This window comes from Myotis yumanensis, unplaced genomic scaffold, assembly GCF_028538775.1.
Source record: "Myotis yumanensis isolate MYYU_CA2020_CCGP unplaced genomic scaffold, mMyoYum1.0.hap1 SCAF_6, whole genome shotgun sequence".
NCBI lineage: Eukaryota > Metazoa > Chordata > Mammalia > Chiroptera > Vespertilionidae > Myotis > Myotis yumanensis.
The window spans coordinates 4,318,415-4,346,121 of record NW_027223757.1 but is presented as its reverse complement, the minus strand read 5'-3'; the positions used below and the strand labels follow the sequence as shown (position 1 = coordinate 4,346,121).

Genomic DNA, 27,707 nt, shown 5'->3' with positions numbered 1-27,707 from the left:
AAGCCAGCAGGTGGTCATCCCCCAAGGGGTCCCAGACTTCAAGAGGGCACAGACCGGGCTGAGGGACAGCCCCCCGAGTGCAAAAATTTTTTATGCACTGGGCCTCTAGTAAAATATACTGTAATGTGAACTTCCAGGGTGCTGTTAAAGTTTGATCTCTTTTTTTTAATAGAATTTTTTTTTTATTGATTTCAGAGAGGAAGAGAGAGATAGAAACATCAATGATGAAGGAGAATCATCAATTAGCTGCCTCCTGCAAGCCCCAACTGGGGATTGAGCCTACAACCTGGGCATGTGCCCTGACCGGGAATCAAACCGTGACCTCCTGGTTCATAGGTCAACGCTCAACCACTGAGCCACACTGGCCGAGCAAGTTCAATTTCTTGATAGACCCATTCACTTTGGGAAACTTCATCAAGCTGTTCTTATGATTTGTACCATGTTCCTGTATGTATGCTAAACATCAATGCAATTTACCAAAAAAAAGGAGTCCATGCCAGTCTTGTTCTAAATTGGTGTTTGAGTTGGCAGCTGATGTTTGGGATGTAGTCATTTACACTTGAGGTTAACGTGAAACCCTTGCAGGTGTGGGGACATTTGAGCATTTGGAGCCTCTGCTCTTGGCGGGGGGTGGGGGGCAGAGGGGGGTGGGGGCAGGGGGGGACGGGGGCGGGGGGGGGGCGTTCTTGATAGGGGTGAGACATTTCAGTAGCACCAGCTCAGTCTTCCCTCCAGACAAAAATGGAAACTGCTGGCGTATGAGAGTTCCTGGGTGTGGTTCGGGTGGCTTTGTTCTCGGGGGCCCTGGGGATGTGGGGTAGCCACAGAGCACTCAGGGCCAGCGGGGAATGCACACTTCACCCCGTGCCCAACAGGAAGGAAGGAGAAATACGTCAGCTGTTCTAACACGAAGAAAAGTTGACTTCCTCCTCCTCGGAGCAGACTCCTCTGATCTCTTCTCTCGCAGTTGATTCAAAGGTAGGCTGGGCATCCAGGTACAGCGTTGGGCCATTTGGGGGCCGGGGTGAGTAGAGATTACAGCTACAGCGACTTTTCTTAGATGGATGACATTAAAAGATGAGAAACAAAAGCAATGGTAAATTAAACAAAGGTGACTTGTCACTTTATTGAATAGCAGACATTTAAAATTCAGGGTAATAATGATTTAAATGGTATGGAGGAAGTAGACGGTGTGAATTGTTCTAGGCGGTGGCACAGAGTGTCCAATTGCTTCTTTGGCTTGTGAGTTACTGTATGTATCGTTTATTACTGTTTTGCTCTGAGTCTGCTGCATAAATTCCGTTTGCTTGGATCAGCCATAATCTTCAGTTTGGAGGAGGAACAGAAATACAATTTTAAAATAAAAAAATTAAATTAGCTGGGGTCTAATTTAAATTTCTTTCAATTAAACTTCCTTAACGCCCAAACCAATTTCTTGGCAAGAGGAGAGATTCTGAGAGGAGAATGCACAGCAGATATTAACGCTCCATTGAGCTAGAATTGGTGTAGAAAAGGTTATCTGGCCAACGTAGTGGGAAATTCTAAATTCTCTGCTCAAACAAAGCAGAAGGCTTTGGAGCTACATGGACCCAGATTAGAATGTGACATCAGGTAAATTACTTAATCACTCCAGCCTCACTCTTCTCATCTGTAAAATGGGTGTGCTTACTCCATCATGTTTGTTGTGTGTTGAAATGAGGATTGAGGTATGCAGAATACTTGGCACACTGTCTGGCCCAGAGTAAGCACTAAATAAATAAATCATAGCTGTTGGTACAGTTGTAAGTAGTAATGACTATTGTAAGTAGTACCTATAACAATATAATAACATTAATTCTCATTTCTCCACCCTTCCATAAGATGTCAAGTATAAGCCATGAAAATCATGGAGTCCTGTGTCAGTGTTTTACTCGGATTCTATAATATTTTTTGGGGGGGGGAGCTGGGAGGGGCAAGATACCCTCCTGCAGGATCAACAGTGCGCTGTGTGGGCTCTCAGAGGAAATGGTCCCTTCTCACCTTGGGTGGGTGTCGAGTTTTCTAGATTTAAGCCCATGTACACACAACCTCACGTATAACGAATGGAGTTTTGAGGGACCTGCAGTTACGCAGCTTGTGGAGAATTCTTCAAGAAAAGGAATACAGAACTAGGTACCAGGCCTTGGACAGGGCGTGCGGGTGAGGGACCCAGGGCTGGCGCTCACTGGCTTTCGGAATACCCACCTCTGATGAAGTAACAGCAGAGCAAAGGAATTCATCAGCGCACGTGTCCGTTTCGGGTCAGACTTTGTGATGGGCGCACACGCCTGTCGCCTCGCCTTTGCAAAAACGAATCTGTCCCGTGTGCAGGTCTGGGCCCAGGTGGGTGGGAGCCGCAGACAGAAAGCTGCTCTCCATTCATCTCCTTCCTTGGGTGACGCCGCCTTCGGGCGGTCACGGCCTCCGGAAAGAATAAACACACGACGAAAAGACACGGGTGGCGTTTTCCGTGGCCCCTCCAGGTCACCTTGGCCCCCAGCCTCCCCCTGAGCCAGGCTGCCTTCTCAGCGGTGCCGCTGCTCCAGGAAATGGCTGTGGCCAAGCCCCCGAGTGGCCTGCGCTGAGGCTGTGGCTTTGGGGCTCTGAGAACGTGTTGTCATTTCCCCTGCAAGCCGGGCAGTGATGACGCTCCTGTTCGCTCCTGTTCACACGTTCACACACCACACCCGGCCCCTCCGCCAGGCGCCACATTTCCACCCTCAGGTCGAGTCCCTCCCTCACGGCAGGGAGGAGTCTTTCTGTCCTTTGATTTCAGGGCCCGCTGCTCAGAGCTGGCAGGTAGGTGGGAGAAATGGGGGGAGAGGGGGGTGCTGCAGCCTGCAGGTAGATGGTTGGCTTTCCCATCCTTTCTCCCCTCAGTCTCTCATTTCTGGTACTCCCTCCACCGCCCCCCCTCGCCCCCAGCTCTCTCAGGTCTAAAAGCCAAAGGCAAGAGCACTTTGCTCTTGGGTGGAGGAAAGCAAGCAAGCACGTGACTGGCAAAGTGGCCCTGCACACCCTCCCCCGGGAGCCCCCTTCCCCTCCCCCAGAATCCCCCCTGGCCCCCCCTCCCCCAGCACCTCCACTGTCCTGTGGAGAGCACCTGCCTCCCTGTGAGCACCCCTTTTCTGTGGAGGCTCGTGGCCTTTATACTCACCCTACATGTTGTCGCTTGTTTTCTGGCTGCAATGTGAACTTTATTAAAATATATATTTTTATTGATTTCAGAGAGGAAGGGAGAGGGAGAGAGAAACATCAGCGATGAGAGGGCGTCATCGATCGGCTGCCTCCACACGCCCCACATTTGGGGATCGAGTCCACAACCCGGGCCTGTGCCCTGACCGGGAATGGAACCGTGACCTCCTGGTTCACAGGTCGTGGAATGGGAACTTCCTGAATGCGGACACTGGGTCTTGTTTATCGTGGATCCTCACTGCCACGTGCTTGGCAGAGAGCAGGCTGATAAAGTCGGGCTGTTGGGCTGATGGGCTAAACCCCGTGCTTGTCCGGATGCCCCTGTTCCACTGGGCCCGGCAGGACTGCACACGGACAAAACGGAAATGCAGGGATTGAAGGACATGCTGGCTTAGGGGGCACCCCACCCCCACCCCTGCGGCCTGCATCCCTGTCAATCCCAGACAAAGGCGTGGCTCCCGGCCTGGGCCTTGCTGAAGGGAAAGGGAAAGGGAAAGGGAAAGACAGGCAGCGGGGAATCCTCCTGCGTCCTCCTTGCTTTGTTCCAGCTGTTGGCGCGAAGGGCTGGACCCAGGTGATCCTGGATTCGTGTTGGAGCCAGATTGACGGCCAGATCTCCGCGGAGATGGCGGGTTTGGTGTAAATGCATCTCCCCGCGGCTGGGGACTGGGGACTTTCCTTCCGAGTGGTGCCTGGGTGTAGGGGTCACTTCATTGGTGTCGATTTTCTTTGCCACTCAAAGTATTTTATTTTACACATTTAAATATGGAAGGTTACCCATCTTTCAATATAAAGATTTAAAGGAACAAAGGTTAGGAATCACAGCTTAAACAGACTGACCCCTTGGGCGGATTCACTGCTCACCCACCGATTCATATGGATCGTAAGGACTATGGTGTGGGTTTCTGCAGAAGGCCGACAGAGGGAGTGTAGCTTCTCAAGCATTCGAAGGAAGTGTGATCACTGAGGAATTCATGTAGATCTGATAACGAAACGGCATTGTAGAAAGTGCATTGACTCCGTGGGCTACACTCTCTGCATTTCCTCACTAGCATCTGTCCAGTGTCTTACCCATTCACAGCCTCCTTCTTGGTTGGGGGGAGGGACAGGCTGAAGGGGATGGCTGCCCAAGGCCACTGATGAGGAACAAACGCAGGAACAATGTAGGCAGAGCCTTTCGACTCGCAGTAGCAGAAACAGGACCCCATCGTGGGCAGCTGGTGAAACCACTGAGGCCCACACATGATTGAGGGGTTGAGGCTGTGGTGACGTCTCCCCAGACCTCCCTAATTGGATACTCTTTTTTGAGTTCTGAAGTTAATTGTAAAAACAACAGCTGGCATCGAGGACATTGCTCTGCTAACGTGTTTTCAATGAGGAGGTTGGTATTAAACACAGACCTTTCGCACCTCTGATCGCGGAAGAGGCGGAAGTCAGACTAGAAAGAGTCAAGTTTGGGAACTGGAGGCCTTTAGAAACACGAGACCAACTTAGTAAAATTAAAAACCTTCCGACATCACCAGGGCAGACAACGCAAAGGGCTCCCGGGGTGTGGAGGCGAGGCTTCGGGGACGCGGGCCGGGCGCCCTGACCTGCTTTTATTCTCTCCCCAGGCGCTGAGCCGGCTGGCTTTCCGCCGTCCTTCCCGGCGACCGGCAGATGTTCGAAGGGGACAGTTCGCCTCTGAGTCACTGACCGTCTCCCTGCTGCTATTTTAAACCCCTCAGATTGGAGATACGCCTGCCTAGCAGGAGTTATCTGTGTGCTGGCCCCGTGCCTCCGTAGAGCCCGCTGGCAAGACCTCAGAGGAAGATACGCTCTTGTCTCCGACGGACGCCAGGGGCTGCGGGCCCGGTGAGAGCAGAGCGCCCGCCCGGGGCCGGGCCGAGGCTCCGAGCTCTGTCCCGGGAGTGCGGCAGGGGGAGAGGAGAGAGGAGAGGCAGAGCCACAGGCAGCGGGCGCCGGGAACAGGAGCGGGAGCGCGTTCAGGAACTGGGGCTGCTGGACACGGCCCCTCCGCGCGGCGCGACGGGCGCTGGGCCATGGAGTGAAACGTCACCCCGTCCCAGTCCCAGAAGCGACGGCGAAATGGCCCAAGAAGTCAGTCTGGACACCCTGCAGGAGCTGGAGCAGGAGGCGGTCCTCCGGGTGCTGCGCCGGGACCGGGCGGTGCAGAGCATAGAGGAGGAGCGGGTCCGGTACGCGCCCCGGATGGGGGTCCGCCCCGATGGGGGTCCGTTGGGCTGGTGGCTTTTCCTGCTGGGAGCTGCCCCGGGACATGGCATATGGCTCCTGCACCCCAGCCTCTGGTCTGACAAGCGCCCCAGGACAGGGGGGTGGGCAGGGGGCAGGGGGCGGGAGGCGGGATCTCCTTTACTTAAGGGACACAGGCGGCTGCTTTTGTTACTTACTGGTGCCTTTTTGGGGACACATTTGCCTACTTTGCAGGAATAACTCTAGGGAAGCTGACAGGCTTCCAGCACCCCTCGGGGCAAGCCCCCTGGTGAAAGGTTTTCCTAAATTATTTTCCGTGGCACCTGAAGACACAAAGAAAGGAAGCGGCTTAGAAACAGCAAATCTGCTGGAATCCATTCCTGCCTTTTTTTCTTTCTTCTTCTTTTTTTTCTCACTTGGGCTGTGAGGAATTGGAGGATGTGAAAGGCGAACCTGCTCGGCCTGTTCCCGGCCGGTTTGCCCGTGGGCGCGTCTTGCCTCCGTCTTTGCACAGCTGTTTGCCGTCAGCTAACATTTACTGAAGCAGAACTGGGTGTTTCAGAGCAGTGTCCATGTCAGCTGTCCAGCCCCCCTCGAGTGGGTCGGAAGGCCAACTGGACGCCGATGCTGTGTCTGTCCGCGTCTGTGGGGACGTGAGGTCCAGGAGAGCAGTGAAGGGCTGGGCTGCAGGCCGGGCTGGGTTCTCAGGGTTTGCCAAGGGGAACACCCGCCCAGAGCACACCTGCGGGCACCGCGTGCCTGAGGGAGGAGGGAGACTTCCCGGCCACCTGGAAGGTGCCGTGCTCTTTGTCTATCCCCGCCTGCTGTCCCCAGACTCTCTAAATGGACTCACACTTCCTTCCGCTAAGAAATGCAGCAGGCTGAGCACAGGGTGAAAGATCTCTCCGAGATTAGACCAGCGGTAGCCAGCCTTTCAGGGCTCACGGACCACTGGTTGGCGACCCTGATTAGGAGAGTCGCTTTGGGTATCATTGAAGAACGTGTACCTGGGGCCAGTTACCTGAGGCTACCGATTCTGGGGAAAGCCTGAAAGCGGGGTGTAAGTGTGTGCCTTGGAATTGGCTTCTCTCTTCTAAAAGCAGGTCGCAGAGATATTTCAGAAAGAGCGTCCTGGGGTCCAGCGAGATAGCCCTTTGCCCTAGGGCCTCGCCTAGGGGGCTTGGCCACCGGGGAATGGGCAGTGTCCGAGCAGAGCATCAGTTAAGCCGTCTCACCGGTACGGATGGCAGTCGCGGGCATGCATGTTGCGTTACAGAGCTTCCGTGCCTTGCACATGAGACTGAGTGTCATCCTCTGTGTGTTATTTTTCCTCTCCTCTCTGTTCCTGCCTATTATTTTAATGCCCTTTGGGCACGAAAGGATAAACCCAGAACAATGAGCAGCTCGCTCCTCTGGGCCAGGCTTCTCCCTGATGCTTTGCCCTTCACCCTCCCAGCAGCCCTGGGGTAAGGTCTGTCCCTGTTTCACAGCTGAGAAACCCCCTGAGCCTCGGGATGGGCCACGGGGGGGCCCAGGGCGTGGGTGGCAAGCCCCTTGTCCCTTGCTGTGGGGGTGCTGACGGGGCCCGGGCCGCGGGGAGGGTGTCTGGCCTCTGCCGCCTGCTTGGTGGGATCTGATGGGACTCTCTGGGCCACAGGAAGCTGAAGGCGCACCTGCAGCACCTCCGGTGGAAAGGCGGGAAGAGCCCGGGCCAGGGCCACCAGGAGAAGGCGTGTGCCCACTGCCGGCGGGCGCTGGGGCTGCTGCTGAACCGGGGTGCCGTGTGCCAGGGCTGCAGCCACTGCGTGTGCTCCGGGTGCCGTGTGTTCCTGAGCAGGACCCGCCTCTGGAGGTGCACCGTGTGCTACGAGGGCAGGTGAGGATGCGGGAGTCCTGGGCGGTGGCCCGAGACAAGCCTCAAGGGCAGTGGGCAAATGTTTGCAGAGCGAACTTCTGAGACTTGGAGGTCACTGTAATTCAAAATCCATTGGATTGCCCTGGCGGGTGGCTCGGTTCATTGGAGTGTTGTCCCGTGCACTGAAGGGCTGTGGGTTCGAATCCCTGTCAGGGCACATACCGAGGTTGCAGACTTGATCCCCAGTTGGGGCTTATAAGGAGGCAACCCGTCCATGTTTCTCTCCCTCTTCTCTCTCTCTCGTCACTAAAAACATATCTTCTGGTGAGGATTAAAAAAAAAAAAGAAGAAGAAGAAACAGGTATGCTTTCCATTCGTGATAGACTGAATCTAATGTATTTTAATCTTTTGGTGGTGTGAGGTTTTAAGCATTTTTTTTATTATGGAATTGGTATTTTTGAACTGTCCATTTTGAAAATGGTGAACAGGTTGGGCTTGGGCTCCCACTTTTCCAAGCAAGAATGGGTTGGTCGTGGGTCCTTGCACCCCCATGGGAGTGTGTTTCTGGTGGTTGGGGGACAGCGTGCACCAGGCCAGCACGGGCCTTGTGGGAAGGGAGTGTGTCTGCTCTGAGCCCAGGGGTGGAGCCGGCGGCCTGGAGACCTGGGTGTTTTAAAACCACTTCTCGCTTGGCAGTCGCCAGCCCGCTTGCTCAGTGTGAATGCAGCGGCCAGATTCCCTCTCCCCTAACTCAGGAGGGCTGCTTATGGGCGCCCTGGCACGAATCTCCCTAAATTTCCAGTCCCTTCGCAAGGCCTGATGCATTTCAGTCGCTCACCCAGAGAAAAGTGCAGCCGTCCCACCCGATGTCTGTGGTCCTGAGCGGCCGACCTCCCGTCTCCAGCACCGGCTCCTACCAGACTCACCTCCACGCACCTCAGGTTTCCTGGGTTCGTGGGAGCCAAGCCCTCCGGGCTTCCCTCGGCTTGAGAGGAAGACGCAGAATCACTGCGTGCCTCCGGCCGCACCTGTGCTCGCTCGTGCAGGTCTGGGCTCTCAGGAGGGTAGGTGGCAATTAATTCCAAAAACGTCTCGAGAGATCGAACGCTCTTCGTCTGTTTTAATCAACCACAGACATTGAGGTCTAACAATAAACATGGCGTGGTAAGGCATTAGGATCTTCAGCAATTTTCTCCTAGTAGCGAACTAGAAGCAAAAAGTCAAAATGGGGGGACAGGGCTGAGCGGCGGCCCGGGCGCTGGCCGTGTTGAAATCTCGGCCCCAGCGTTGGGCCCTGGTGTCGAAACTCTGCCCTCTAAGGACACCAAGTGTGATTTCTATAACCCCAGCTTCCTTCTTTTGAAATAAAGATGTTTTTCAAAACACTTAAGGTAATTGCATTGCCCTGTGTGAACCGACACAGGTGCCGTACGGGAGAGCTAACTCATTTCTAACATCTGTGCCCCCCCCCCCCCCGCCACTTTCTCTCTGCTACTTTCTTCAAAACCCTCTGCTCTTTCTTGCTCTAGTTGGTCCACTCTGGGCTGCTGTCCTCTCTCTCTCTCTCTTTTTTTTTAAAATATATTTTATTGATTTTTTTACAGAGAGGAGGGGAGAGGGATAGAGAGTTAGAAACATCGATGAGAGAGAAACATCGATCAGCTGCCTCCTGCACAATCCCCACTGGGGATGTGCCCGCACCCAAGGTACATGCCCTTGACCGGCATCAAACCTGGGAGTCCACAGGCCGACGCTCTATCCGCTGAACCAAACTGGTTAGGGCATCTCTCTTTTTTTTCAATTCTCTCCTGAGGCTATGCTTTTCAATAAGAGAGAGAGAGGAAGAGAGAAAGAGAAGCATCGATGTGAGAGAGAAACATCCATCGGTTGCCACAACCCGCAACCCGGGTATGTGCCCTGACTGGGAATCAAACCCACAGCCCTTTGGTGCACGGGATGGCCCTCTAACCACTGAACCACACCGGCGAGGGCATTGCCACGCAAAGAGAAGGCCTGGTAACCCTTTAGAACCGTGGTCGGCAAACCGCGGATGCGCACGTACAGTGCGATTGAAACCTCGTGGCCCATCCGCAGAAGTCAGTATTTCGTGGAAGAGCCGGTATTTCGTGGAAGAGCCACACTCAAGGGGCCAAAGAGCCACATGTGACTCGCGAGCCGCGGTTTGCCGAGCCGCAGTTTGCCGACCACCGCTTTAGAACGTTTGACATTCGTCACTGAACGGGGGCCTGGAGGCGGGTTTGAGCCCCATCGGGTTCCCCTGTCTGCTGCTTCCTGTCTGCTGCTTCCTGTCTGCTGCTTCCTGTCTGCTGCTTCCTGTCTGCTGCTTCCTGTCTGCTTCTTCCTGTCTGCTGCTTCCTGTCTGCTGCTTCCTGTCTGCTGCTTCCTGTCTGCTTCTTCCTGTCTGCTGCTTCCTGTCTGCTTCTTCCTGTCTGCTGCTTCCTGTCTGCTGCTTCCTGTCTGCTGCTTCCTGTCTGCTGCTTCCTGTCTGCTGCTTCCTCGGCCTGAGTCCTGCTCCCCGAGGACCAGTGGGTCTGTGGGCACCGGCGAGGGACATCGCGTTTTAAAACCAAGGAAGGAGAAGCTCTGGGACCTCAATTTCAAAGAGGCAGCAGCAAGCCCAGCTCGCAGGTGCTGCAAGGGGGCGTCCGGGGGCAGCGAGGGCCCCGCCTTCAGGGCAGGTGTCCTCAGGGGACCGCAGAGCAGCCCTGGCTGCAGCGCTGCGGGGAGAGGCCAGGATGAGAGGGACGGACACACGGGAGTGACAAGGACCGCCCACCACAGCGAGGGGGGCGAAGCGCTCCTTGTCCTTGGTGCCGACTGTCTGTCTTAAACCTGGAGGCGGTCTCCTGGGGCAGCCACTGCTGTGATCCTGTCTTCCAGGTGAGGACACAGAGGCTTGGAGACACCAGATAGTTGGCCCATGGCCATGAGGTCAGAAAGACTGGGACCCGGGCTCCCACGTCCCATCCCCTCTTGCCTCCGCCCTCTCCTGTCTGCGGGGAGCTCCCCCGCGAGGGCAGGGTCTTCAGAGCCGCCCAGAGAGCTGGGCTCGGGGACATAAGGGCTTTGCCGGAGGGAAACCAGGAGAAGGGGGCTGTGGGGCCAGGCAGACTCGGGAGGGGAGATAAGGGAACAGGCCTCGTGGAAGTCCTGGTAGTGAAACCAGGCGCGAGGCGATGAGGCCGGTGGCGGTAGAAATGACAGACAGCCCGGCCGGTGTGGCTCGGTGATTGAGCATCGACCTATGAACCAGGAGGTCATGGTTTGAGTCCCACAGTCAGGGCACATGCCCGGGTTGCGCGCTCGATCCTCAGTAGGGGGTGTGCAGGAGGCAGCCACTCGATAATCCTCTTATCATTGATGTTTCTGTCTCTCCCTCTCTCTTCCTCTCTAAAATCAATAAAAACATTAAAAAGCGAGAGGCCCTGACTAGTTTGGCTCAGTGGATAGAGCGTCCGGGGTTCAAGGGTCCCGGGTTCGATTCCGGTCAAGGGCATGTACCTTGGTTGCGGGCACATCCCCAGTGGGGAGTGTGCAGGAGGCAGCTGATCGATGTTTCTCTCTCATCGATGTTTCTAACTCTCTATCCCTCTCCCTTCCTCTCTGTAAAAAAAAATCAATAAAATATATTTTTTAAAAAATAAAAGAGAGAGAGAGAGAATGTGACAGACAATTCAACAAAGGGGTGGTGGAAGTGAGTTATGGGGGTTAAAAGCGGGAGCCACACCGCCATGGCCAGCAGGCTGCGCCAGCCCAAGACATTGTTTCGTTGGCCTGTGAATGCCTAATACTTATCGTCTCCACGTGGAAATGGTGCGTGGGTTCTCCGATTGGCCACAGCGCCCACCCCTCCCTGCGGCCTCACAGCCAGCCGCTCTCCTCCCTTCCAGCTGCTGCTGGGGTCCGAGTGTGTGAGCGGCCGGCACGTCCGAGGGCACGATGCACGGGAGACCTCAGGGCGCTGTCTCAGGCTCCCCTGGTTCAGGTCCCACCTGATCCCTCCGGTTCCCGGGTGCCCCTGCCCCTGGGGATGTCATTCACTCCCCAACCCACACGCACTTCCTAGCCCCGCCACGGGCCTCCGACATGCTTGGGGCTGTGACTCTCGCCTCTCCGAGGTCAAGTTGGGGAGAGTTATCAGTGCTTCGCACGAAGTGGTGGTGGCAGCCTGATGAAGTCGTTTCTTTATCTTCATCTCGACGTCCTCACTCCGCTCCGGTTACCTAGGATTTAATCGCCGCGATCAGCCTGTTTTCCTGTGAGAACGTTGAAATCAGATCGCCTGGGCTGGTGCAGAAACCTCACTTGTGCTTTGTTAGTGAAAACCATCTTAGACACAAGAAGTGAAGCGATTTTCGCGGAAAGCACGCGGGACCACGTTAGCTGGGACTCGCCCAGCAGCTGGACAGGCTGGCAAAGCAGTTGGTTGATCTCAGGTTTGCAGTGAACTCCTTCCCGGGGAGTGTGGCAGCTTGTCGGTCTGATGAGCCAGGGGCTGGAGGCTGCTTTGCCATCAGGACACTGTGGGGAGCGCAGGCCATGCGGGAATGTGCCGCTTTAGCCGCTTGAGGAACCTGACTGCACAGAGCAGCTCCCACCTCTGCCCCTTGAGTGGAGCCGCCCAGGGTCATCACGCTGACGTTTCTGGAGCAGGAAGTAGGGACAGTGTCGCCTCCTTCAGCTGTGACTGACCGGGGTGCCCATATACGCGCTCCGGCAGCCTGCTCGGCCCCCTGCCGGCTGGCAGTGACGAGGTCAGACCCGCTCGAGGTTGTCCGTTCGCTGTGAGCGTCTGTGTGCTGGAATCAGCAGAGCGCTTTTCAGCAGCTACTTCGCAGGTGCCCATGCAGTGACAGCGACCGCAGAGCTCCGGCCCCGCAGGAGTTGATGAGGGGCGTCTGCGCACTGACGCTCGTGGTCATAATCACAGTGACCCGAATGCCGTTAGTGGAAAGGCCAGACCCTGAAAGAACTCAGGTCTCCTGGCCTCTGTCTTCCAGCCCCCCCACCCCCACCCCCACCCCGCCACCCTAGTTCTTACTTAAACCTTGCGTACTTATTGATTTGAGAAGTTTTAAGGAAGCAAGTCATGGTTCTGTTCAAGAAACGTAAAGGCGTTAGCCTGTTGCTGAGCTCAGAAACTGTTCTAAGAAGCTTCATAGACACATTCTGGTCAGCCATCTGGGATGAGCAGGAAATCCTCCTTCCGTTCCTGCGACGCGGGCTTCCCCGTGGGGCCCGGACGAGGACAGAGGCGCAAGGGCTGCTCACCTCTGTCTCGGGCCATAGGCAGCAGCATTTATAAGCCTTCCCCTAAGAAACACACTTGTGTTCATATACAGCTTAAAAGAACCGAATGAGAACTACCTTCCGTAAGTGCTTTACAGAAGAGAATTGGCCGAGAGGCGAAGCTTCCATGTTTCTTACGTAAGCAAGGAATTGGCGGGTTTGTGGCACATTATTTTAAGTGTGTGAGCAATTGACAACTTCTGTGCATTTGCCTCTCTACATCCTCGAAGGATGTGAACAGTTCTACGCGTCCGGGGCTCTTGGAGGTTGAAGGTGGTTTCTCCAGACATTTGGAAACTGTCAAGAGTAAAACACGCTTGGGGCGTGAGTTCAGGCGGTGAGCACACGAGCGGCTCCCCGTGCGCGTCTCCCTGTGGCCGAGACCGGGAGCTGCAGCCCAGGGAGGACCTGCGGCCAGCTGGCCAAGGAGCCACTCCCCGGGCTCAGGGGCTCCGCCAGCACCCAGGCCCCCAAGCCGCCATCGAAGCACAGTGACCCCACATCCCAGACTGCAGGGCCTGCAGGGCCTTCTCTGTTGGCTCTTGGTAAATGTTGTGGTAACTCAGGTTCACCCTAAACGAGGTGAAGTGACCCCTGGATGGTCTTCCTCCCAGCGAAGAGGCCTCATGGAATGCTTTTCCTAGTGTATCCTCATGCTGTTGCTTCCCTCCATAAATGAGAAACATTCTCTCCTCCTCCCCTCCCCTCCCCTCCCCTACCCTACCCTCTCCTCTCCTCCTGCCCTTCCTCTCCTCTCCTTCCCTCCATCCTCTCTCCCTCCCTTCCTCCCTTCCTTCCTTCCTTCCTTCCTTCCTTCCTTCCTTCCTTCTTTCCTTCCTTCCTTCCTTCCTTCCTTCCTTCCTTCCTTCCTTCCTTTCTCACCCAAGGATATTTTTCCCATTGATTTTTAGAGAGAGTGGAAGGGAGGAAAGGAGATGGAGGAGGAGAGAGATATCGATGTGAGAGAGACACATAGATTGGTTGCCTCTCACATGCACCCCAATGGGGGACCAGGGATCAAATCTGCAACCCAGGCACGTGCCCTTGACCAGGAATCAAACCCGTGACCCTTCGGCGTGCACGCCAGTGTTCTAACCACCAAACAATACTGGCCAGGGCTCCTTGATTTTTTAAAATTATTTTGGGGCAACGTTGGTCAATATATTACTAGTATATAAATTTCAGGTGTACAGCTTTATAATACAACACCTGTGTACTCGATCAAATTGATTATTTTGATGGCAATTTTGTTTCCCCTTGTACATTTGTTCAGAAAACACGGAGTACTTACCGTGCGTTGGGCCCATGCACAGGTTGAGGTGTATGTGTTACATGTACATATTACACAGACGGTAAAACACGCCCAAGCAGAGACTCCCCACCCCTGCCACTGGTCCCACGCTGAGCTCTGGGGGAGTGGCAGGGCCAGGGGCTGGGCTGCGCATTTGAACCCCGAGGTCCTTGGCCAGACTAATACTGTGTGACACTCCCCACCTCCCTGTGAGAGGCCGCTTCCCCAGCCGACGCTGCTGTCTGCTTGCCTTTCAGAAACGTGAGGATAAAATCCGGAGAATGGTTCTTTGAGGAACGGGCCAAGAAATTTCCAACTGAAGGTAAATGCGCTCAAAATCTTTACTAAATTGAAAATGATAAATTCCTCATTTTAAAATATTGGGTTTAAAGCTTTTGAATAGAAACAACTCCACAGGGCGAGGTGACATCATCACCCCGTCCTCCTGGTGCTCCTGTTCGCGGTTTCTGCCTCTGCTCCACCCACCCTCCCCCACCCCCCCCACCCCCCCACCCCCCCCACCCCCCGTTGTGCTCACCTTGGGTCACGGTGTTTGCCTCTCTACCCCCGTGTCCCTGTAGTCTCCCCGACGCCCAGCTCCTGGGAACCAGGTCTCCCTCCTCCGCACGTGTCCCCCAGAATCGCTGGAAGAGCTTTCGATTGGGTCCATATGTGCGCACTTTGCTCTCTCCACACCAGAACCTGTCCCCTTAGCCCCTCGCAGCCCAAGCACAAAACCTCTTTCAGGACACAAAACCTCGATCGACAGGATGGCGTGAATCACTGAAGAGCAGGGCGTGGGTGGGGCTAGAGCTGAGCAGACGCTGATGTTGTGAAGTCACCGGTCACGGCCGTGGGGGTGGGAGGGAGGAGTTGGTCTGTGTCTTGTAGACCAGGCGTGTCTTATAAAACAGTCGCAAAGTCAACGTGACGGTGTGATCAGCAGCTGGGACCCGAACCCGTGGTGAGAACTGGCGGTGCTGTGGTTACGGGGGTGCCGTGCCGGAGGGTGGGAGGGGGGCAGATAGGAGAGTACCTACAGGGGGGCCCGCGGGCCCCAGCATCGCACCCGTGCGCAGTGCTGACCAGTGGCAGCACCCCCCCCCCCCCCCCCCCCCGCACTGTGTCACAGCGGAGCCTGCACTGGCACAGTGGGAACGGGGTGCTGGAAACACTTTTTCTTTTTCCTGGAAAAGTGATGGTTTGAGGTGGAGAGATAAGCTGTTTAGCATCAACCACAGTGCGTCGTCGGGTAAAGGCCGCACGCTGGCGCGGCCACGCTCAGCTCTGATCAAAGGCCCTGCTCACAGGCTGTTTCCGTGCGTGAGGTTCTCCCCTGGGTTCCACTCCGGACTCTTCTTATCAAGACCCCGGGGTGCTTCTGCCGAGCGTGTAGGATTGGGCGGGGGTACACCTCTAATGGGAGCTCGAGAAGCCGACCCGGCCAGTGTGAGTCCCTCTAGCCCAGGGTTCTCAACCCTTTCCCGCTGCCTCCTCTCTCCTGGCCCAACGCCTTGTCAGCACTTTCCTTTAACTGCTCCCGGCCAGGAGCCTGTGGCCCCCGATGTCCTGCCAGCCTGTTTACGGGCAGAGGCCGGGGGCGAGGCACACACCCTGAGACGGCTGCGGTGTCCCTCCTGGAGTTCTGGCCTTGGACACGGGCGCTCGCCCCACCTGAGCGTCACCCACAGAGCAGGGGCAGCTGGAAAGCCGTGCATCTGCCCAGCAGCTCGTGCTGTGGTTGTAAAGGTGTGAACGCGGCCCTTCTCAGCCCCGCAGCCTCCGCAGAGGCAGAAAGCAAGGTGCGGGTTTACCCCACGAAGGGCATCAGACGTTCAGACCCGGGCTCCCTTCTGTGCGCCCCTGGTCTTTTGCCGGGAGCACGTGGTGGCTTAAGTAGCATTATTGTTTCACACGCCTGTCTCCAGCGGAAGGCTCGCCTGGGCTGCAGGGGCGGCTTTCTCGGGGCTCCTCCCGCCTGGACCCCTCCACAGGGTGGCTGACCCCCCGCGGCCAGGCGCCGGCTTCCAGCTGGTGATCCTAGAGAGACGAAGACAGAGCACCGCGGCACCGTAACAACGGTTTTTACTGTGGTGGAACACATGCAACATTAAACGTACCGTTTTCACCATGGTTAGGTGTACGGTTCAGTGACATTAAGTGCAGTCACACTGCTGTGCAACCATCACCGCCAGCCATCTCCAGAACTTTCCATCCTCCCACACCGACACTCTCATGCCCATTCAGCAGTAACTCCTGTCCCCCAGCCCCTCCCCCAAAGCCCCTGGAGCCTCTCTCCCACTGTGTCTGTCTCTGTCGACATGGCTTCGCTTCGGAGCTCACCCCGTCATTGCTGCCCCATCCCGAGGTTGCACAGGCCAGCTCTCTGCAGGGCGGGAGGCAGGAGTCACCACGTGTGACTATCTGTAGGTTTTCATTTCGCTCTATAATTTAATTTAGCATAAGCATGTCCCTGTGCTACTGAGACTTCTCCCAACCTATGTTGACGGCTGGGATGCGCTCCCACTGTTCAGCCGGGCCCCTCTGGTCAGCGAGCGGCCGTGCTCGGACTTTCACGCCACAGATGACTCTGTGGTGGACGTCGGCGTCTCTGTCTGTGTCCGTCGGTGGCTTCTTAGAAGAATGACTGGTTGAAAGGCTTTGATGTTTTCCAAGTTCCCCTCTGGGCGGTGTGTGCCCGGGCACCCCCTGGCAGGGCATGTGAGCCGCCCTCTTAAGTCCTGTCCCTTGAGACACGATTTCAAATTACATTTGTGATTTTGTTCTGAATGTAAAGGATTTATTTTAAAAATGGAAAAATGGAGAAAAGCATAAAGAGTAACATTGAAAATACAATGACCTCACCCTGAGAATTATTGTTGACATTTTGGGTAGATATCATTTCTGTTCTTTGGTGAATATATGCATCTACATTGGTGAGTGTGTATGTACATTTTTAGGTAAAAATGATGAATAGAGGAAATTTTATATGAGCCAAACTAATATATCTATATAATTGGGATCAAATGATCTATACAGACGTATTCTGATATCTCTTCACATAATATCATCATCACTGTTGTTGGATAGCTAGGGAATTTCCAGTTTTGCTGTTACATTTTTGGGAGTTTGTCATATTATTAAAGTAATAATAAAGTGCAGTGAACACCCTTGGAGAGCGGTCTTCGGCACATCTCTGGAGAGTTCTAGAAACAGAAGGAAAGAAGGTGTTAGGAACACCACCTCGGAACACGTGCACCTCTGTCACCAGCAGGAATTCCCCTTAAAAGCAAACAACTCTGTCAACACAGTGAAACCACTCTGGTGGCCCCGATGCTCCCCTGTCATTTCAGTTGGAATCACCTAATTATTGCGACGGACCGTTTCTGCTGCTCTGACTCTCGGTAGATGTTGAGGCTCTCAGCCCTTTGCAGTCGTGTATGCTGCACCGCGCACCTTTGTTGACATGCAGAAGCTTTTCTTGTTTGTGTTCAATTCCACCTTTTCCTGTAGAAGTTCTTTCTTTGCTTTTATGCGTAGAGACTTCTTCCTGACCCTGTCATGGATACGGTGGCCACGCTTCTCTCCTCATTGTTATGAGCTCATTTACATTTAAGTCTTCACCAGGCGTCAGGGGCCTGATCTGATTTTTTCTGCCTATCACCAGTGTTCCCAGTAGTGTTTCCCAGCAGCCCCTTTCCCGCTGGCTTATAACCCAGGGCCAGTCATCGGCACAGCTGAGCCCTGAGCTCCTGGGGTCTCGGTCCCGTGGACACCACGCTAATGCTGCCCTCGCCGCCTGCAACTCTTGCTCCTCTGTCCTAACCAGGTTTTCAGTTCTTGGAGGGTAGGAGCTGTGAGCAAATGAGTACGTGAATGGAAAAGTAAGGAGAGGTTGTTTGGAGATAAAATGTGATGTTCTGTGTGGTAGCTTCCGTTGTCAGAATTAGCACCTAGTAGGCGCCTAACACTGAAAAGTCGGAGTTCCTTTCTTTCTTGGCACCCAGAAACCTCGAGCCAAATTTAAAGTCCAGTTGGAGTAGTTCCATCGTCATGCCAGATGCTCTTACTTACCTCTGTTTTAATGACCTAATTGGCTATGTGCCATTTACAATGATTGCTCCAAAGATGTCCTTGGGAGTAGGCAAGGTGTAAGTAATAATCCAAAGAAGAAGAACCGAGATGAATTGTGGCAGCTTGTTATGCTACTTCTCCAACCATTAAAAAGATTCGGAAACAGGAAAACTGAGCCCCAATTCCTTATTTTGCAGGGAGATGGTACATAAAGCATTTAAACATTCTCCTTTCCTTCATTTCTTTTCTGATTAGAGACTGTTTTTCCCCCTCTAAGATTTTATAATTCAATATTTAGTGTTGTCTTTAAACAGTTCCTTACATGCTGTCGTCATGGCTTCTCTGTGGTGCGTGAAAAAGGTGGGAACGTAGGTGCTGGCCTGCACCCCGGTATTGTCCCCTCCGCCCCTCCACCCCTCCGCCGCCAGGCACCTGGCAATCTGCACAGAAGGTGTTTCCTGGGGCTTCTGGGACCCTGGCTCCGGGGTCAGCTCTGAACTATTTTCACCTCAAAGTTCCTGACTCGGTGGGACCAGGTGGGGCCCAAGGGTGTGTATTTCCCAAGTTCCCAAGTGATTGTTTTCACGCACTTCAAGTTTGAGAGCCACCGGGAAAGTAGCAAAGCTAATGCACAGGTAGGATGGTCATTTTCTAGATCACTGGTACCCAGAAACCTGAAACAAGACATTTATTCTAATCCCCTTGGTACTTGCTAAGCATATAGAGATAGCGCCCTCTTCTGGCTCCATGCTGTAACTGCGTATATTTTACAGCCCTGACGTTTTTATTGCTTCATATTTGAGCTTTAAAGCAGAAAAATGACAATATTGCCCCACTGGCATGGCTCAGTGGTTGAGCATCGACCTATGAACCAGGAGGTCGCGGTTCGATTCTCGGTCAGGGCACCTGCCCGGGTTACAGGTGTCACCAGGCGCAGATGAGAGAGATTTTCTGCCAACAGGACTGTCCACCTCTCACTGATGCTCGCGCTGTGGGAAGGTATCGGCTGTGAGTCATGGCTGTGCGCTATCTCCTTTAACAAAAAGTAAACATTTAGCCCTGACCGGTTTGGCTCAGTGGACAGAGCATCGGCCTGTGGACTGAAGGGTCCCAGGTTCGATTCTGGCCAAGGGCATGTACCTTGGTTGCTGGTGCATACCCAGTAGGGGGTGTGCAGGAGGCAGCTGATCGATGTTCCTCTCTCATCGATGTTTCTGACTCTCTATCCCTCTCACTTTCTCTCTATAAAAAATAAATAAAAATATATGTTTTTTTTTTTTAAAAAGTAAACATTTGGTGCTTTTTAAGGAAATGGTGTGTAAGAAACATCTGAGGAATAGAAGAGAAGGAAACTGAAAATAAATGGCAGATCGGACAGAGCTCCTGGGCAGGCTTCTGAAGTCCAGCACCAGGTTCCGATTCTGCAGGGCGGGGCTTGGGGCTCTGCATTGCGGAGGAGCACCCCCTGCTGCTGGGGGGACCCCTGGCCCACACCTGGGGCAGCAGGGACACGGCACACTAGGACCCGTCAGCCCAGCCGGGCCCTCTGCCTGCTGTATGTCCTGTGAGCTAAGCTAAAAATGGGTTTCACATTTTTAAATGGTCAAAAAGTCAAAAGAATATTCGTGACATAGAAAGTATGTGAAACTCAGTTTCAATGTCCAGTTTTGTCAGATCCCAGACACACCACTCTTTCATATTGTCTGACTGCTGTCACAGGGCAGTTAAGTACTTGGAACAGAGACCCTACATGGCAGGGAACCTAAAATGTTTACTAGTTGACCTTTACAGAAAGGGTGCACCCACCCTAGCCAGGGTGCTTAGTGGTTAGAGCGTCGGCCTGCAGACTGAAGGGTCTGGGGTTCAATATTGGTCAAGGGCACATGCCTGGGTTGTGGGCTCAATCCCCAGTAGGGGGCATGCAGGAGGCAGACAATCAATGATACTCTCTCATCATTGATGTTTCTATCTTCTCTTTCCCTTTCCCTTCGTCTCTCAAAATCAATAAAAATATTTTGTATTAAAAAAAAAATAGATTAAAAAAATAAAAAAGAAAGCTTGCACCCAACTCATAGGCCAAGGGTGCAATAGCCAACAGGGGGCAGCAGAGAGCTGTTTCCAGGCTAGTGTTGACCTCAGGTTGGGTAATTAGAAATGTGGCAGAGGGAGAGGAAGCTATGATATGGGCCTAAGGTAGAAATGCCTGGGCAATTAACACGAGATGAAGTGGGGGTAGGTAGGAGTGAGTAGGCAAGGCCCGGGGTAAGTGGGGCAGTCAGAAGCGATTCTGTTGCTGGAGCAGAAAGACAAGGCCTGCAGGGTGTCGGCAAGCAGGCAGAGAGGTGCCGCCGGGCGGGTGCGGAGGCCCAGGAATGCTGTGCAGGGCGTGGACTGCAGGAGGAGGCAATAGGGAGCCACTGAGGGGCCTTAGGCGGTAGAGTGATAGCATCGCATCTGGGGGGACGGACTGTAACTCTGGTGGCTGTGCCCCTGGGATGCTATTGCAACAAACAATCCAGGGTCCAGAGGATGAGGCAGAGCAGCCGCAGTGCAGGTGACAGCCCGACCGCGGGAGGGCTCCGCACTGTGCCTGGGATCCGGGCTCTGCGGGGCCAGGCTGGAGAGCCACATTGCTGTTTTTCTCCCTCTTGCCCATTTGCTCTCTGCTGTCACAGCCGCCGTGACGCCGCTGGCGGGAACCTTTCCCCTCGGTGGCTCCTCGGATGTGGCCTCGCCATTACAGGCTGGCCTTGCTAGCTCGTTTCTGTCTCAGGGCGTGTGTCTTCATGGGGGAGGGCGCGCAGACTTCTGTTAGAATCTGGTGAGCACCACGAACCCCCGGAAAATGTGCGCGGGCGGGGGCTCCGCATCTGAGATGCTGGCAGGGCCTGCGCCTCCCTGAGGCCCGCCCCGTGGAGGACCCTGCCCAGGGCCGCACAGTTCAGGGTCGGCTGGGGGTCAGGGGGCAGCTGACTGACTGTCAGACGCTGTCTGCCCCCCTCCCAAAGGCCTCCCTGCCCACCCTGCTTCTCTCACCACCTGCCCTTCCTCCTGTCTTACGGAGAGGATTTGAATACGTGCTGTTCTTTGGAGTCAAACCTCCCGAACGCTCAGGACGGGAGCTGGACAGACTTCCTGGACGGCAGGCGGGTGGCTCTGCTGGTGTCGGGCTGCCTCCCGGGCTTCCTCCACACCCTGGGCCAGGGAACACTGTGTTCACAGAACTCTGACCACACGAAGCTCTATCTTGGGGTCTTAATACTTCATAAATCCCCTTTCCTTGGAACAAAAAGAGCTCTGTGTTAGATGCTCTTGTTTAGGAAATTATTAGCCTCTATAGCTAGAAATAAGGAGATTACATTTTTTAAAAGATTAATCTAAGTTCCACAACAAGGAACATTTAAAGGGAATATAGTCATTCAATTATAAAGTATTTCCAGAGAACAAAATAGAAGCTTGGAAGCCTGAACTATTTTTCAAATTCTCCAGATTTAGAAAATCGAATCCAATATCAACTTTTAATAAAAGCAGCCATTCCCAGCAATTATTATGGTCTCTTTGTGTGTGTGTGTAACAATAGCTTTACCGGAATATATGTTAGATAGCATAGATATCACCTCTTTTAAGTGCGTAATCTAATGATTTTAAAGTAAATTTATAGTTATGAAGTCATCACCACAATCTAATTTCAGAGCATTGCTATCCCTCCAAATCTTACATTTTCGTTGTAAGACGTGAGATTAGAAAAATAGTCACTTTATTACTTCTTGCATTTGCATCATCTGAGTTATATCCTCACTAACACGGACCTTTGCTGGTATCTCTCCAGGCAGGCGCGAGACCGCCGGGGCTAAGCTCCTGCAATCTTATCAGAGGCTGAGGTGAGTGTCATAGACAGACAGGCCGCCCTGGAACACAGACCCGCTGGGAGCTGAGGTCTCTGCACTTTCAGATGTCACTGCTTTGGAATGTAACTTTTTTTATTTTTAATGATAAAGTAACTGGAAAAGATTCAGAGATATTTCCAGATTCTTATGAAAAGCCTTCTAGACACTAGCATGGTGTTTTCTCACCAAATGTTCTGTTTGTTTCTTAAATTCTCCTGAAATGTCCTAAGGAAACCAAGTATTATTTTTGATGGCACGTTCAATGAAATTCTAAACCCAGTCTTTGCTTTTATGAATCATTCATGCCGCCAATATCTTCGAATAAACATTGGTGGACGTCAATAATGGCCTGAGTGGGGTGAACTTCTTTTTACAGAAAATATATTTTATTGATTTCAGAGAGGAAGGGAGAGGAAGAGATAGAAACATCAATATTGAAAGAGAATCATTGATCATCTGCCTCTTGCACGTCCCCTACTGGGGATCAAAGCCTGCAACCCGGGCATGTGCCCTGACCAGGAATCAAACTGTGACCTGGTTCGAAGGCCAATGCTCAACCATTGAGCCATGCCAGCCGGGCAGATGTTAACTTCTTTACACAAAATTCTGAACAGCGGCAGCCTGGATGCCGGCAGGCGCACGCCTGGTTCCCCGGCGCCCACCGAAGCGCTGCTGGAAGCTCCCACCAGCAGCTATGTTTTGGCCACGATGAGATTTTCCAATCTCAGGACTTTTTCGCTTGTCACTCCCCCCCCCCCCCCCCCCCCCCCGCCACCAGCAATGCTTGTCACACAAGCTTCTGATTCTTCTCGTGGTGGATTCTTACATCCATGACATTTCTGGTGCTTCTGCCCGTGTGGTTTCCAGAGGGACCACGCCATAGGGAACACGCGTGTGGCTTCTGGATTCAGAGCCGCCAGGCCGCCCGCCGGGCCGAGCTCCCCGCTGTTGCAGGTCGCACCTGCTGTTCCACATTCAGATCCCAGACTTCATGCCCTGCGCCCAGCAGCACATCCAAGTGGGGCTCTGCTAAACGCGAGGAAGTTAAAAACACACACAAAAACCCCAAAGATAGAGAACTTCAGTTACAGGAGGAGGAGGAATCTTGTGTGTTTGTAAGACTAATTCTTGCATCATTTATAACCCATTTCTTATCCCTGAATTTTTCCTCAGCAGCAAAATTTCCGTGGTTCCTCCCACCCCACCTCCGCTCAGTGAGAGCTGGTGCAGTGGCAGCCCTGGCAGGGTATGTGTCTGCTCTGTGGGCTCCCTGAGAAGGAGGGTGGGAGACACAGAGGGAGAGAGGGGGGCTGGGAGGATGGGTGGAGAACCCCAGGGCAGAGGGAGGCAGCTGTGGCTGGAATGGTCATGAATGAGGCCGATAATGGAGGGCTGATTGGGAGTTGGGAAGTGCTTGGCTCTGCCCAGTGTCGTGCCACCAGCAGGCTTTGGGGACCCCGGACCATCTGCATTAACAACTGACTCATCTGCTTCTACCCCACATTCTCACCTTCACCCCAGGCCCTCTCCTGTACCCCATGTCCTCACCTGCACCCCACACCCTCACCTGCACCCCACGTTCTCACCTGCACCCCACACCCTCACCTGTACCCCACACCCTCACCTGCACCCCACACCCTCACCTGCACCCCCACCCTCACCTGCACCCCACGTCCTCACCTGCACGCCTGTCCCCATCTCTTTCCTTTTGTCTTTTCGTGGCCTCTCTCCCCTCACTGTGCTCGGTCCCATGGATGTGGGGTCTGCGGAGGCTCAGTGTGTCTGAGGGTCTCCGTGGTCGAAGGGGAAAGCAGGTTGATTTACAGGAATGCGAGAGTGGGTGCCTCTAGAAATGTGTGTGTGTGTCTTCTGATTGTTGGCAGGTGCTAACGTAGACCAGGGCCCTTTCTGTCCAAACAAATGAACCCTGTGATTTTGGGGGAGCTCCCTGGGTTCCCCCCTGAAAGGTGGAAGTAATGATACTCATCTGACTTGCCTCCATGACCGGTGTGAGAAATTAATGAAATAATGCAATGCCTATGCCGTACTTGGAAACTAACATGCCATGGAGATGTATGGTCTTGATCATTTTCATTATTATTATCCTGTGAATGCAAGGGAGTAACTATATCTACATACAGAAGGATACTCACTCTGGGGAGAGAAAATATGCACATTCTTTTATTTCAAACCGAGATGCTGGAATGACCTTCAAAATCCTGCTCTACTTTCTCCTTGAGATTTTAAATTCTCCAAAGATCTTTGAACAGCACTGCGCTCAGGACATATTTACTGGATGGATGGGTGGATGGATGCATGGATGGATAGATGCATGGATGTATGGACGGATGGATGGATGCATGGATGTATGGATGGATGGATGGATGCATGGATGTATGGACGGATGGGTAGATGCATGGATGGATGGATGGATGCATGGATATATGGACGGATGGATGGATGCATGGATGGATGCATGGATGTATGGACGGATGGATGGATGCATGGATGGATGCAGGGACAGATGTGTGCATGGATGCATGGATGAATGGGTGCATGGACAGATGGATGGATGGATGGATGCATGGATGCATAGATGGACAGATATATGTATGGATGCATGGATGGGTGGATGGATGGATGGATGGATGGGTGGATGGACAGATATATATATAGATGGATGGATAGACGGATGGATGCATAGACGGGCGGATGGATGGATGGACAGATGGATGCATGGACGGACAGATGAATGAAACTTGCAGAGGGAAGTGATCTCTTTTCTGTTGTTTTCTCTTCCTTTTCCTTCTTCCTTCTTTAGTTTTTGGAGGCAGAATTAACCCTTGGCTTCAGGCTGGTCACCTTGTGCCTGCTCCACTGTCAACCCCTATGACACATGCGTTCTGCCCGGGTTGGCATCCCCTCTGTGTGGAGTGGAGATGAGGTTAAAGGAGCAGGTTACTTGGGTACAATCTTTAAGCCAATGAAATGTCAGGCGGTATCTCGTAGAAGTCATTGTTACCTTGTCAACAACCCCTCAATCAAGCTCCTTCCTTTAATGTGGTGTCAAAACTCAGAGAGAAGCTGAGTAAAGAGGATACCTGTCCCTCAGGAGGACAGTGCCCTCTCACTCCAGACATGTATGCACCCACTCCTGCATGCACCGAGCACCCACACCTGCATGCACCAGGCACCCACTCCCACACCCACCGAGCACCCACACCTGCACGCATCAGGCACCCACTCCCACACCCACCGAGCACCCACACCCACCGAGCACCCACAGCACACACCTGCCGGCGTTTGGGGGTTGGCAGCTGGGAGGCTGCTGGGGCCGTACAGGTCTTCAATCATAACTCACTCTCTCTCCTTCTGTCTCTGTTTTAGTTACAGGAACTTGGTCAGTTTAAAGGATTTAATAAGTCCGTGGAAAATTTGTTTCTGTCCGTTACCACCCACATGAAAAGTAAGTGGATGCCTCTTCCCATGTTCTTCCCAGCATTACCTGCGCCACCAAGGCCCAGGCCGAGGCTGGACAGGGCTCTCTCTCTGCCTCTGGCTTCTGGGGAAAGCCAGGGCCCCTGGTCCTGCACCCTCCACCCCCAGAGCAGGCCTCTGGGTCCCTGGGGAAGAGGACCCTCTAGCTTGCCAGAGGCTCCCCTTCTCCCATCCTGGGCAGACCTGCCCAGCAGCGCCCGGGGGCAAGGAGCTAGCTGGTGGAATGGGGATGAGGTTAAAGGAGCAGGTTGCTTGGGTACAGTCTTTAGGCCAATGATAAGCTGGTACTCATCCTCGCTCCTGCCAAGGACCAACACAAAAACAGAGAGAGAGAGGGTCCAGTGCACCCAGAACCAGAGCCCCTCAGGCGGGTGGGCCCTGGCCTGCCTTTGCCTGCAGTGCTCGTCTGGTCTCCTGTTCTCCCGGGTAAATTGATGTTCTTCGATTAGCAGTAAGCATGCTCCCTGCAAGGAACCCAGCCTGCTGCTTAGAAGTTTTGTTCTTTCAATGTTTTTTCTGCTCAGATATTTCTTCCTGTTTATCTTAAAATACATCCAAGAGCAGGCCGGGTCTCGGCTCCCGAGGTGCCCGGAGCGGGCCAGGCGTCTGGGGAGGCTCCTGGGGCTGGGGGCCCCCAGTCCGTTCTCTCACTGCTGCCTGGCCCCACCCCTCGCCCTCTCTGCAGCGGCATGTGCTGGTCTCCGTGTGGTACCTGGCCCGAGACAAGCTTATCGTTTTAATTATTCCTCTGTACTTCCCATGAGCCCTTCTGAGCTGTAGCCCAAAGACAATCAAATAAAAGCTGCTTTCAGATCCGCACAGAAGTGACTGTGTCATGTGACAGTCTGTCCCCCTCCGCTCAGAACGGGGAGCAGCCGAATTTCATGGCCTTTTGCTAATAGAGCTTGGAGGTTTCAAAACACCCTGTCACTCAGCCAGGCTCTGGGGCACCAGAGGGGCTCCTCTCCCACGGACACTGACGCAGCGGACTTCGCTGCTTTCTTTCTTTCTTTTTGTTTTTTAGTATATTTTTATTGATTTCAGAGAGGAAGGGAGAGGGAGAGAGAGAGAAACATCAATGATGGAAGAGAATCATTGATCGGCTGCCTCCTGCACACCCCCTACTGGGGATTGAGCCCCAAACCTGGGCATGTGTCCTGACCAGGAATCGGACAATGACCTCCTGGTTCACAGGTTGATACCCAACCACTGAGCAACACTGGCTGGGCTCAGCAGTCTTTTTTTTTTTTTTTGAAGCTTTCAATGCCAAAGCTTTAATTTAAATCAAGTAGCCCTTTCAGTTCATATAAACTCACATGTCCAGGCACATTGTGGGCTCACAAGCAGGCACTGCTGGCATGGTGAGTGTGTCACCCTTTGATTAACGTCGTGTCTTCACATCCACAAATTTCCCCAAAGGGGAAGATGTTAAAAAATATTACCATTTGGGCAACATATTAAATGATAACTCAAAATATGTAAGTTCTAAGCCTTTTGAAGCCAAGCCATGTTGTATACTAATATACTCAATACAGTAACATAGTTTTTAAAATTTTTCAGTTATCTGAATTGATAGCTTTCACTTATCACCAGGATACAATCAAAGTATTTTAAAGTTACCAGCTACACCCGGCTGGCATGGCTCAATGGTTGAGTATCGAACTATGAACCAGGAAGTCATGGTTTGATTTCCAGTCAGGGCACATGCCTGGGTTGTGGGCTCAATCCCCAGTGGGTCAACCTCCAATGAGGGCCGTGCAGGAGGCAGCTGATCAATAATTCTCACTCATCATTGATGTTTCTCTTTTTCTCTCTCTCTCCCCCTTCCTCTCTGAAATCACTAAAAACATATGTTTTAAAAACAATTACCAGCTGCACTTAATGAGCTGTCCTTGGTCCAGGTTAGAATGAGGGAATGAGAAGATGGCTAGGAAAAAGTTTGATGGAGAAAATCTGAAGATCCTGTCCCATACCTCTGCAGAAATGTAGAACCCCGCAGAGGATTTGGGGAAGGGTCCCAGAAGCAAAGGACTGTTTTACATATTACTTGATTTTGACAATGATTTACAGACAAGCCAACCAGGGTGGAGAAAAGATAGGGAATAAAGAAGTTGCAAATAGCTTAGATCAGTGGTTCTCAACCTTCTGGCTCTTTAAATACAGTTCCTCATGTAGTGACCCAACCATAAAATTATTTTCGTTGCTACTTCATCACTGTCATGTTGCTACTGTTATGAATCGTCATGTAAATATCTGATATGCAGGATGGTCTTAGGCGACCCCTGTGAAAGGGTCGTTCGACCGCCAAAGGGGTCGCGACCACCGGGTTGAAAACCGCTGGCTTAGTCTGCAGTCTTCTTAAATG

At 53.2% G+C, this 27,707-nt stretch overlaps 1 protein-coding gene across 3 annotated transcripts in view; it reads left to right on the top strand.

The window, feature by feature from the left end:
- Nucleotides 1-917: 917 nt before the first annotated feature.
- SYTL3 (synaptotagmin like 3) overlaps nt 918-27,707 on the top strand; it is a 44,769-nt gene continuing 17,979 nt past the window's right edge. Inside the window, exons 1-7 of one of the 3 annotated variants that reach the window (XM_070419177.1) lie at nt 918-978; nt 4,827-5,411; nt 7,085-7,303; nt 14,141-14,205; nt 21,787-21,838; nt 23,021-23,090; nt 25,232-25,310. In XM_070419177.1, coding sequence (XP_070275278.1) covers nt 5,302-5,411; nt 7,085-7,303; nt 14,141-14,205; nt 21,787-21,838; nt 23,021-23,090; nt 25,232-25,310 — 595 coding nt within the window. In that variant the 5' untranslated portion in view covers nt 918-978; nt 4,827-5,301. Of the gene's footprint in view, nt 979-4,826; nt 5,412-7,084; nt 7,304-14,140; nt 14,206-21,786; nt 21,839-23,017; nt 23,091-25,231; nt 25,311-27,707 lie in introns of all 3 variants that reach the window. The other 2 variants (XM_070419176.1, XM_070419178.1) reach the window with 2 other exon arrangements.